Raw genomic sequence first — 12883 nt, forward strand, 5'->3', positions numbered from 1 at the left:
GGAATGGTGGCTAGACCAAAAGGCATTGCCTGAAACTGATAATGGTGCCCCCAACACCGCAAAATGCAGGAAATGTAGGTGCTTCAAATGGATGGGAATATTAAGGAAGGGCTTGGACAGATCCAGGGAGGTCAGAAATTCCCCCGACTGCATGGCCATTATAACTGAGTATAAGGTTTCCATGTGAAAATGATCACCCGGCTAACTTTAAGATAGCTAGATATGTTCAATAGTGTGGCCAGACTGCTGAATATATGGGCTCAGTTAGCAAATGATGGTTGACTCCCTTGAGATCCATAATGGGACAAAGAGAGCCCTCCTTCTTGGACACAACAAAATAAATGGAATATCATCCCATACTTTCTTAAGTCAGAGGCACTGGAACTAAAGCCTGCAACCAGAGAAGCCTTAGAAGTGTAGATTCCACTGCCTGCTTCTTCTGTGGGGAGTGGCAAGGAGATACCATAAACGTCCCCAGGAATACTGCGAAATTCCAGCACATAGCCTTCTTGAATCACTTCCAGGACCCACTGATCCAGTGTGATCTCGACCCACCTCCGATAAAAGAGATGGAGGCATATACCTATCTCTTGTTTCCAAATGTGGGTTGGAAAGGACTGAGACCTACCAAAAGGCTGAGTCCTCTGAAAGGTCAACCCTCTGTAGGGACGAAAATGCTTGTAACCCCAGAGATGACCCCTCATACCAGACAGGCGCTGCAACTGCTTCTTATCTTCTGGTAACCGAGGGTCCGGAGATTCATCTCACTTACTGGCCAATTTCTCCAACTCGCTCTCAAACAAGAGTGAGCCTTTAAAAAGCATTTTCATAAGATTAGCTTTGGAGTTCGCATCAGCTGACCAATTTTAAAGCCATAGTTGACGCCTGGCCGCTATCACCAAAGCCATTCCTCTAGTTGAGGTACGGACTAAATCGCAGCCCGCATCTGCTAAAAAGGAGGCAGTGGGTTCCATAACTGCTCTGGAATTCACTCCAGAATCATCAACTTCCTTAGAGAGAAGTAGACAAGATCGTGCCACTAGGGCGCAACAGAACTGGAGTGGGGCCCACTGAGCTGCCATCTCCTGTGGAGGAGCCAGTCAAGGAAGTTCCAAAATCCGGCATACCTCCCGACATATCCTTAACCAGACCATCTTCAGGCTGGGAGGACCCAGGCTTAGTGAAATCAGAAGACAACAATTCACCTTGAGCCTCTAAACAGTGCTGACACATGTTAGAGGACAGGTCAGGCTGAGATGCCCAAATATAACAGGCAACACAGAGAGAAAAGCACTTAGGTTTCTTGCTCACAGCGCCATCAGTGCACAGCTGACAGATAATATGCGGCCAATTGGCTTGTGCTGAAAATTTTCAAGCGCACAAAATTTATGAGCACAAAAAATTAGTTGCCCCAAGAGAAAGCAACGCAAAAACACACGCACAAACTGGGGATAGCTACTGCCAAACAGTCTTTATCTAATTGGATAACAAATGCATTTCCTTCTGTTATGCCCAGGTGGGCCTGAATCTAGTGGGCCATGTCAAGGCTTACTCTGTTCAAGCCATGGCAGCGTTAGTGGCTCACTTGTGATCAGTCTCCATAGAGGAGATCTGCAAAGCTTCAAATTAGAGTTCTTGCCACACATTCACAATTCACTTCTGTTTGGATAGGGATGGCTGATGGAACAATAGGTTTAGCCAGTTTGTCCTGAGGAATCTGTTTGAGGTGTAGAACCTAACTCCATTCCCTCCAGACTGACCCTCATAGGATAAGTATAAATGGAAAGAAAGGCTTGTTGCCATCAAAAACAATGTTGTGTCCGTTGGCACTTTTCTTGATGTTCCCCTTTATTCAATCGGGACAGTCTGTAACTAGAGATTCCACCTGTTCAAGAACTGACATCCTGTTTGTCCTCAGAGAAAACAGAGTTGCTTACCTGTAACAGGTGTTCTCCAAGGACAGCAGGATGGCACTTCCCAATGGAGTTGGCTTCAGTTGCAGTTACTAAATGTACAAGACTGAAGAGGTCCCTGCGAGGACATGTGGTATGTTAGATTGCATGGGCATGCTCAGTGAGCCATGGTCAAAGTTCTAGATACTATGACATATTTTCCTAGCCATAAAGACTAGTGTGTTGAGGAAGAACAGAGTATTCTTACTGCAGATATTCCTGGATTTCCAAGGCTTCCTGAATTCACTAATTCGTAATTAAAAACTGTGTGTATTTTATTTTATTTTGTTATTTTATCACCTCAAAGTTAGTATTAGATAAAATACACAGTGAAAGTACTATACATGTAAGTTAATCTATTACACGTATAAATGGACATGATTTATGACATTTATCAAGTAATCTTTTATTTTTAAACTATGTAACCGAAACCTTTTGGCACCTTGATAGAAAGTATTACACAACATTGATATTGCTTAACGTGCCTAGCTGTGAACCGTTGTGATGGTATATAACTTAACGACGGTATAGAAAAGATTTCAAATAAATAAATATTATATATTTGAGCCTAGTATAGAAGTTGTGCATAATTGCATAATTGTGAGCCTTGGTTATAGGAGGGAGCAGATTTTAATTGAGGCCAAAAAGTGTGCAGTCTAGACTGCTTTTCTGGGTTTGAGCAAAAATAAATAAAAAAAAACAAAAACCTAACTTTCAGTGGATTAGATAAACTCAGAATAAGTGCATGTCAAGGAATATTGTGGTCATTGATAATCTCAACTGTTAAAAGCCCTCCCTCCCTACCCTTCTACCCACCCACCCCAGAGGTTGCTCTTTTAATATAGTCTTGCTGGGGTAAATAATACGGAACAAGATAATTTGCTAATTATTTATCAGATTAAAGGAGTTCTCTATCAAATCAAATGAACAAGATTATTATTATTCAGTGCAACAACTGTGGAGCCTTTATCGTGAAGCAAACCATCTGGAGGCTTAGGACTTACCCAATTTGTTCACAGCTCTCCTCAATGAAAATGGAGTTACCTCACCTCAAAGCTGAATTAGCTACAATAAAAATGGAATTAGCAACTACCAAGGAAGGCTCACCTACTTTACAGCATTCAGGAATCTTTCCCCTCCTACTACAGAAAGTGAACAAACCCAGAAACAAAAGGATTAGTTTTGGCTCAGGTAGGATAAGACCGGTGAACCAAAGACACCCATTCTTCACAACAGTGCTGCCCAGATGCCCTCCTCCACCTGCATAGAGCATCCAGAAACCCAAGAATAAATGGATTACAGTGGGTACTGGTAAGATAAGACCTGGGATGTGGAGACATCCACTCTCTCAAGTGACACAAGTACAAAATTCATTTTCTGTATTAGAAAATGAAGAAGCTCTAGTAATGGAAACCTATGTGGGATCAGAAAAGAAAAATGAAACCCAATGAGCAAAGAAATTCCATAAAACAACCAACAACCATAAGAAAAAGCTTGTTGTGCTGGGAAACTCAATCATCAGATAGTAACGGGTAATTGGTTCTTACCTGCTAATTTTCATTCCTGTAGTACTACGGATCAGTCCAGGACAGCTGGGTTTTACCTCCCTTCCAGCAGATGGAGACAGAGAAAAACTTCGAGAGTGCCCCCTCTTAAGGCTAAGTGCTGCCTGCGTCTCCTCAGTATAAAAGTATCAGAGCAGATAAAATTTGTAGAAAATTGAATAGTCTAAGAACAAATCAGCAATGGACAAGAAGAACTAACGTGTGTAAATGTGCACAGCTGGAAAGAATAACCCTGAAAAAGGAGGATAAAGGGAAAATCCTAAACCCTTCAACAACCGGTAAAGCATCTGCTTATCCAAAAACAGCAAAAAAAGGATCAAAACGAGAGGATTCTCCAGAGCAATTATCCCAGGTGGGTGTCTGGACTGATCCATGGTACTAAAGGAACGAAAATTAGCAGGTAAGAACCAATTTTCCTTTCCCTGTACGTACCCGGATCAGTCCAGGACAGCTGGGACATACCAAAGCTTTCCTAACCCGGGTGGGACCTGGAAAGTCCCGCTCGAATGACGCCGTCCCCGAACAGAGCACCCGGAGACTGGACATCCAACCTGTAGTGCTTGGCAAAAGTATGCAAGGACTTCCAGGTAGCTGTTCTGCAAATCTCCAGCCAAGAAAGCAGCTGACATTCTGACCAAGAAGCGGCCTGAGAACGAGTGGAATGAAGTTTGATGCCCTCCGGGACAGGGCAACCCTGAGTAATGTAAGCGGAAGTAATAGCCTCTTTCAACCACCGAGCAATAGTCGCCTTGGACGCCATACTTCCCCGTTTGGGGCCACCCCACAAAACAAACAGATGGTCCGACAGTCAGAACAGATTGGTAACCTCTAGATAACACAATAGGACTCTCTTAAATTCCAAACATCTGAGTTCTTTGGCATGAGGATCGTCCTTCTCAAGGTTAGGAAAAGCCGGGATCTCAACTGACTGGTTCACATGAAAAGCAGAAACTACCTTGGGTAAAAAGGAGGGCACCGTTCTTAGAGAAACCCCCGAATCGGAGATATGCAGAAACAGTTCCCTGCATGAAAGGGCTTATAGCTCGGAAACCCTTCTGGCCGAACAGATCGCCACCAAAAATACCGTCTTCAGCGTGAGATCCTTCAGAGTGGTTCAAACGGTGGGTCACACAAGGCCTTGAGGACCAAATTCAGATTCCAAGAAGGACATACCGGATGGACAGGAAGAATAAAATGTTTAGCTCCCCGGAGGAAACGGACCACATCCAGGTGCGCTGCCAAATTTGCCCCCAGGAGCTTCCCTCTCAGGCATCCCAACGCTGCAACCTGGACACGAAGGGAACTAACAGACAACCCTTTACTAAGACCGCTTTGCAGAAACACAAGGATTTGCGGCACGGAGGCGCGTTGGGGTAAAACACTGTGAACACGGCACCACGACTCAAAGACCTTCCAGACCCGGACATAAGTCTTAGAAGTCGAGGTCCTTCGAGATTGAAGCAGAGTGGCAATCACGCTGTCTGAGTATCCCTTTTTCCTCAAGCGTGTACTTTCAAAAGCTAGGCCTCTATTTATTTATTTATTTAACATTTTTATATACCGAAATTCACGTAGCAATGTTACATATCATTTCGGTTTACATTATAACATTAAACACGCATGAAAGAATGCAATTACATCGAACAGGTAGATAAACTTGGATCAAGTAACTTGGGAATAATGTACAATGAATATTAAACGGTAATGAGATTTTAGACTGAACCTGGCTAAGTGTCTAGGAGTCACGGTACCTGGTATACATGTTTGGATAGGTTGAGAGGAGATTATTGGTATGGATGAAAAGTTTGTTATGGATGAAAAGCCTCTAGACAGAAGCGATCTGCCTGGTCGAAAAATATAGGAACCTGACGCAGTAGGTTTCGGAAGATGGCCCAGCAGTAGAGGTCCTTCTACTGCTAGATTGACGAGATCTGCAAATCAGGGCCGCCGGGGCCATTCCGGAGCCACGAGAATTATCCACCCTGGATGAACCTCTATTTGCCAGAGAATCTTGCCTATGAGAGGCCATGGAGGGAACACGTACAGTAACACGTCTTTTGGCCACAGGAGCACAAGAGCATCGACCCTTTCCGCTCCGTGTTCCCATCTGCGACTGAAGAAGCGGGAAGCCTTGGCATTCACCCGAGTTGCCATCAGTTCGAGATGGAGCACCACCCATCGACGGGTGATTAGGGTCATCGCGTCCAGGGTTAGCTCCCACTCTCCGGGATCCAGCTTTTGGCGGCTGAGAAAGTCCGCCTGAACGTTGTCGACCTCCGCAATGTGGGATATCACCAGCAAGGATAAGTGTTGTTCTGCCCAGGCCATTAGACGTTGCGTTTCGAGGGCCACCGGACGACTTTTGGTTCCTCCTTGGTGGTTGATGTAAGCCACCGTCATTGCATTGTCCGATAGAACCCTCACAGCCCTGTTGCGGAGAAGTGGAAGGAAACACTGCAACGCCAGCTGTATGGCCCTGGTCTCCAGATGATTGATTGACCACTGGGCTTCTGTCACCGACCACTGTCCCTGGGCCAACTGAGACTGACAGACTGCTCCCCAGCGGAGAGGCTGGCATCCGTGGTGACTATCACCCACTGAGGTATTTCGAGATCCACTCCACACATCAGATGCTCCAAGACCAGCCACCAGCCAAGACTGGATCTGGCGGAGTCTGGGAGTGGCAAGAGGAAATGGAATTCCTCCGACATCAGGTCCCAGCGGGACAGTAACGCTGTTTGTAATGGTCGCATATGCGCAAATGCCCACGGAACCAAATCCAGAGTGGACGCCATGGAGCCAAGGACTTGTAAGTAATCCCAGGCTCTGGGCACCGGGAGGTCCAGGAGATGTACCTGAGACTGCAGCTTGTCTATGCACTCTGTCATAAGGAAAACCTTGCCCACTTTAGTATCAAACCGAGCACCTAGAAAATCCAGAGTCTGCGAGGGGATAAGATGACTTTTGGCATAATTGACGACCCCACCAAGCGACGTCAGCCTGTCCAGAACCCTTTGTACCGCCTGCTTGCAGAGGTCCTCAGACTTTTCTCGGATGAGCCAATCGTCCAGGTAAGGGTGAACCAACATCCCCTCGGCCACTGCCACCACCCCCATGACTTTGGTGAATGTATGTGGCGCCATCGCTAGACCAAATGGTAGGGCACAGAACTGAAAGTGCCTGCCAAGGATCAGGAAATGAAGAAACTTCTGATGTTCCTTGTGGATTTCGATATGCAGATATGCTTCTGTCAGGTCTAACGAGGCCAGGAACTCGCCACTGCGCACCACCGCAATGAAAGACCGCAGGGTGTCCATTCGGAAGTGGGGTACCTTGAGAGCCTTGTTCACCCCCTTGAGATCCAGAATGGGCCGAATGGAACTGTTCTTTTTCGGCACCACAAAGTAGATGGAATAGCATCCCGTTCCCCGCTCTTCCTCGGGAACAGGAACAATAGCCCCTAGGGATTGCAGCCTGTGGAGGGTCTGATGGATGACCTGCCACTTTATTAGAGAGCCGCAGGGTGATACCATGAGATCTCAGAGAGGACGAGCAAATTCTAAAGCGTAACCAAATTCGATAATGCTTCGAACCCACCGGTCTGATGTGATCTTGACCCATTCCTCGAAAAAGAGGGACAGCTGTCCTCCAATGTCCGGGATAGAGGAATGGGTCAGCCGAACTGCTCCAATAGTTTCACATTGTGTTCAAAACGATCATTCTTTTTCACAGATAAAATGGACTATTATAGGTCAAGTAACAATTTCTTTGCGGGGTGGTGACCGCAAACACACGTTGGACTTAAGGGAAGCTTACTGGATTTTCACCTTGGATACGCAGTCCCCAAGGAGATTAAATGAAGATCTGGAGTGGAATACCCTGTTGTGAAATCATGTCAATTCGTAGAATCCACGTAATTACGCTGCTAAGTGTCTTTGATAATTGGTCGAATTTGAAGTAGCGTTGAGTGGATAAAAGAGAAACACCGCCTGGGGCTTTAAATTAAAATGGCGACCATGTATGTGGCGATTTAAACTGTGTGAAGACGCCGAACAGTTTTCAAATGGTGACATTAAGACTGCTGTCCCCTGATGAAGAATCCACGATTCGAAACGAGGCCTTGTCGGGATTTGGACATGGAGTTAACAGCTGAAACGTGCACAGATAAGTGACAGGGAAGTTCCCTGCTTGAGAATTGAAAAAACTATGTGTTGGCGTTATTGAGATTCATTCTGGTGCTTGCTGAAAAAAAAGGGAGGTTCAATGAAGCCCCATTGTGGGTGGAAAAATCCTTAAGTAATATTCTAAATATAGATAAGTGACGAGGAGTTTCTCAGTTGTAAAACTGAAAAGAAACTGTGTATCGGCGTTATTTGAGAATTGTTCGGGACTTTCTTGAAAACTAGGAGGTTTGAAAATAAATCCTAAAAATATCCTAAGGAAAAGTTTCAAGTCATCTTTTCACTAAATCACATCACGTTAAAAACAGAAAAAACATTCACGGGTTGGAGGAGGTTGGTTCGTGATTAAAAATGCCATACATTGCTGGATGCAATGACAGGAAATTGTATGAAAACTTCCTCTCCTTCCCTTAAAAATTTCTTTTTCACCTTGGTGGTGGATAAATAATTTGGATTTGACAGTATTTTTAAATATTGAGAGATTTTTTCTCCTGACTGAAAATTTCATAAAAATTGATTGAAGATCGATTTGAGGTGATATCGGGTTTTGTGTATTGATGAACATTTATATCCCTCGAAAAACATTTTTGTGCATAGTTTGCTTTTGATGCAACTGCAACATTGCTCTCTACTTTGAAGGAGGAGGGTGGAGGCTGAAAAGAAAGAGAAATTTGGATTCAGGGACAACCAACATGAGCCATTACTTTTTTACAATCTGGGGTACTGATGCTCAGACAATAAGAAAAAAAAACACAGGACTGCTTCTATGGCCAAGTTCATAAGCAAAGCACTTCAAGCAAAATTGACTGATACATGAGGGTAACCTGCACAGCGCGGCAGACACTCCCATGGGAAGCTTGCTGGGCAGACTGGATGGACCATTGGTCCTTTTCTGCCGTCATTTCTAAATTTCTGTGCCAGGCTCCATCAGATGATTTCACCCACTTATGAAGACTGACATTTTCTGCTGTCCTCGGAGAACACCTGCTACAGGTAAGCAACTTTGTTTTACCAGAACAACAAATCATTTCCAGGAAAGAAACTGTTCATCAACAATGAGAGATTTGTAATCTCTACTGTCACGAATACTGTGGCATTAAGGGCATCTAATTTTCTGCCCTTACATACTGGTCACACAGACTACATGTCAGTAAGGGGTAATTATTAAGCTTACTTCTCTGATATCTGGAATCACTTAAAGTCACGTGCTACAAAAGGATAACACTAAGGAGAAAACATCATCAGCAATTCCATTCAATATTGCATCTTACAAATATGAAAAATCAAAACCTGCAAGCAGCATTTGCCCTGACCTGGCTTCTCCCTTCCACCTATTAGATTTTTTTTGACTCTGCATTTCCTCCTTTTCTTTTGGGCTTTGAGCTCAATTTTTCCTCTCTGTTTTATATCCCTTTCCATTCTACTTTAGTCTAGTCATTGCAGTGACGGCCCTCAGCCAGGGGGCCATGAACTAGGGCTCTTTCAAGAGCCCTGTATTTATGGACCTCAAATCCAGCCACTAGGTGTCACTATTGCATTATGACGAGGACTCTCTCTCTCCTCCAAGGGGTTGTGAATGCTTCCTAAGCAGGGAGGGAGACCTCTCCCTCCACATGGCAGTGCTTGAGCCATCAGACAGCTCCAGCCACTTATTTAATCTTAGTGAACAAATCAGCATCCTGACATCTGTGTGTCAGCATTTTTGAAAATGTGAAACAATATATCTGGAGGTTTTTTTGGCACAAAAACTAAGAAACCAAGGAATACAACTTTTTGGTTATATGTAAAACCAAGTAATATCTAAAGAAGTTCCACACAGAACCCTAATAAAGCCTGCTTCTGAGGAAGCCTGCACATGCTCGCGTCTGCATGTATGCATGGATCCAGAGTAAAAAATATATCCATCAGGATCCTCAGGACCCCTTAACATGCACTGAAAATTTGGTATGGACAGGACACTAAACCACAAAAGTTATCTGTAATGTGTGTGTGTGTGGGGGGGGGGGGGGGGGGGGGTTGGAGGAAGCAGAACACACATCAACATGGATTTCATAAGCATTCTTTCCTATAGAACATCGGCTAAAACACACTCCAAAGAAAATATGGTGTCATCATAAGTGAAGGAAATGGGGTGAGAAAAGGAGGAAGTGGGTAATTCTTAGGATTACCACAAGGTCACTCTGATCATAATATATCAGTTAAACTGAGTATCTCTTTTTCCACAAAAATACTATATCCAAAGTATTTGCACCATTTAATCAGAAAGTATACAAAGTTGATGTGGGTGACATCGACATTAAAAACTGCAAATAAAAGGAAAAAATTAACCCAGTGCTACTATCAACTGATTACATATAATTCTATGGAGTTTTCAGATGAGCTTTTATTCCAAAAAGGACTTGGAGCAAAGAATATTTAAGTGATAGTTCTCTGCTGTGGGTGATAATACAGGGGAAACCCAAACAGTAAACTATACTAAGGAGACCAAGACTAAACAGCTCCTGATTAAGACTGAAAATCAAACAAAATGGTAGAAAACAGAAAAACATAAACCTCTTCCCACCATGCATCCACTTACCTGAGCATTACTGCCTCCTATCTGCAGGATCTGGTAACGGACTGGATAGAGTAATTCTACTGCCTTGCTATAATTTCCATCCTCAAATTCTACCAGAGCCTGGCAAAGAGGTAGGCCCAAAGATTGAGCCAGGCAATGCTGATGATTGGCACCAGGTATTCTTTAAAAAAAAGTAAAAAGAGATTATTTAAAATGTCATATGCATTCTAACGGCAGCCTTCTTACAGCAGTTCTCTTCTCTTGTGGTCTCTGAAGCTATGCAGCATGAGCCTGGTCAGCATTTTAGTGATCTCCAGTGAACCTAAGGTCCAACAGAAGTGGTGTTGATGGTTCAGTAAAGGTTACTAAACCTGTGCCCCAGACTGTGTTATGAGACATTACAGGGTGGTGTTCCAGGTGGAACTTTCTCTTCACCATTTAAATATTAAAAACATCATATGAATGTCCATAAATGTAGAAATGTAGGGATGGCAATTCCAGAACCAAAGTCAAAACAATTTTCAGTCTGGCCCAATTAAGCTTCCTCTGCAAGAAGACTATTTATTTAAGAAAATACTTGATTTCCCTATTTTCTAAAATTAGTACTATTTATTTATTTATTTGATTTATATTCCGCTTTTCACACTTTTTACAGCGCTTTACTACTAATAAAGTACACAATTTGAAACAAAAAAAAACTACTACAAAAATAACTTCTTCAGTTCTGATATTACAGGTAGTGTGATATGATTCAATGTCATTATTCTGGATGGGCCCCACTTCTTTTGATGGATTGGCTGTAAATCTCCATTTCCTAGTTATTATGTTAGTTTAGATGATTCAATAGGTACAGCTATAGTCATGGTTTGTATTTCTGCATATAAACAGAAACCCAGTTATAAGCACTTCATAATGGTACTTTCCAAAGCCATATTATGCCTGTAAAATGTGGTATTACACATGTAAATAGGCTTTTTGAAAATCATCCAGGGATTGTACATGTAAAAGTGTGTGCAGAAGCAGTACTGCATAGATTCTTATGCATATTGCAAATAGGCATTCCCAAGGATGGAGATGGGGTAAGGAAATTATTTATGCACTTATTTTCAATTTCCCAAAGTGTGCACAAAAATGATTGCAAGGACATTTACACCTGCTCTCTAGCAAGTGTAAATGTAGGCACCTGTACTACGCTAAGGTATGCGTGGTCCCACTAATTTGCCCAGTGGACTTGTGCGCATAAGTCTGCTTTGGAATAAAATTGGGCTCAATATGAACAAAAAAGTTCCACCCAAAATTAAAGGAGGCTACTTAGCACGATGCATGCACATGTTTGCAGTCCATGCATATATGACAATCTGAAAACCAACCCATCCCTGTCAGTGTCCTCGTGTAGGATGAAAGAAAAGAAATAGATGCCTGTAGTCTTAAAACAATCCTTTATTGCAGTGGAGACACAAGGGTAGCCCGACTCTGGCCGAGTTTCGCCGTTTCAAAACGGCTGCCTCAGGGGCTTACAATAATCTTCTTGAATTCATTAGTTATATATCGACTAAGAATATAATGTGATCATATAAAGAGCTGTATGATCTCTTATGTTGCGTCTTGAAGCATTCGCGATAGCAGAACTCCACATCATACAAATTTAGTGTGGATAGGACACCAAACCAAAAAGTTATTAGTGATACATACACACACACACACACACTGATCTCATAAGTCTTCTTTTCTTTTGCAAAGCAGCAAGGAAAAGTGGAAGCTATCAGATTTTCCAAAGATTGAATTTAGAGAACAGGCTCAGGGATAGGGCTGTGCACTACCATACAGCCTGGAAACCTCGCTTTGTTTCCCAAGTTGGCTGGGAATGCAACATTCCCTGGGGAAGGAAGTCTCAACAGCAACATCTAGAGCAGAGTTTCCCAATCCAGTCCTGGAGGCACATCTAACCAGTCTGGATTTTAGGATTGCCACAATGAATATGCATGAGTTAGATGTCCAGCGTAAGTGCTCTGAGGTGGAAACAGTACACCAAAGTTAGATTGCCTTTTGGTGCTGTGCGTCCCAACTAGGGCACTAAAGAGTGCAAACTGTAAGGCTATAGTTGCCCACTCCAGACAACTTATCCTTTCATTTCACTTGGCATGCCTTGCTCAAATGGTCTTGCATGCAAGAATGTGCCCAAATCAGGATGTAATCTTGTATGTAATACCATTGTGCCAGTGCATATTGTTCAGCTATGGGTGACCATCTCAGAAAGCTTACACTTCAATTTTACGTATCATGAATTGCCACAATGGGGTAGGCATAAGAAAATAAGAACCTAAGAAGTTGCCATTCTGGGTCAGACCAAGGGTCCATCAAGCCCAGCATCCTGTTTCCAACAGAGGCCAAACCAGGCCACAAGAACCTGGTAATTACCCAAACACTAAGAAGATCCCACGCTACTGATGCAATTAATAGCAGTGGCTATTCCCTAAGTAAACTTGATTAATAGTCGTTAATGGACTTCTCCTCCAAGAACTTATCCAAACCTTTTTTGAACCCAGCTACACTAACTGCACTAACCACATGCTCTGGCAACAAATTTCAGAGCTTTATTGTGCATTGAGTGAAAAATAATTTTCTCCG

At 43.2% G+C, this 12883-nt stretch overlaps 1 protein-coding gene across 1 annotated transcript in view; it reads right to left on the minus strand.

The window, feature by feature from the left end:
• Positions 1 to 12883, minus strand: part of TTC38 (tetratricopeptide repeat domain 38) — a 134683-nt gene that overhangs the window by 13866 nt on the left and 107934 nt on the right. The window contains exon 12 of the mRNA XM_029600040.1: positions 10277 to 10436. Coding sequence (XP_029455900.1) covers positions 10277 to 10436 — 160 coding nt within the window. The remainder of the gene's footprint in view (positions 1 to 10276; positions 10437 to 12883) is intronic.

This window comes from Rhinatrema bivittatum, chromosome 4 (assembly GCF_901001135.1).
Source record: "Rhinatrema bivittatum chromosome 4, aRhiBiv1.1, whole genome shotgun sequence".
Taxonomy (NCBI): domain Eukaryota; kingdom Metazoa; phylum Chordata; class Amphibia; order Gymnophiona; family Rhinatrematidae; genus Rhinatrema; species Rhinatrema bivittatum.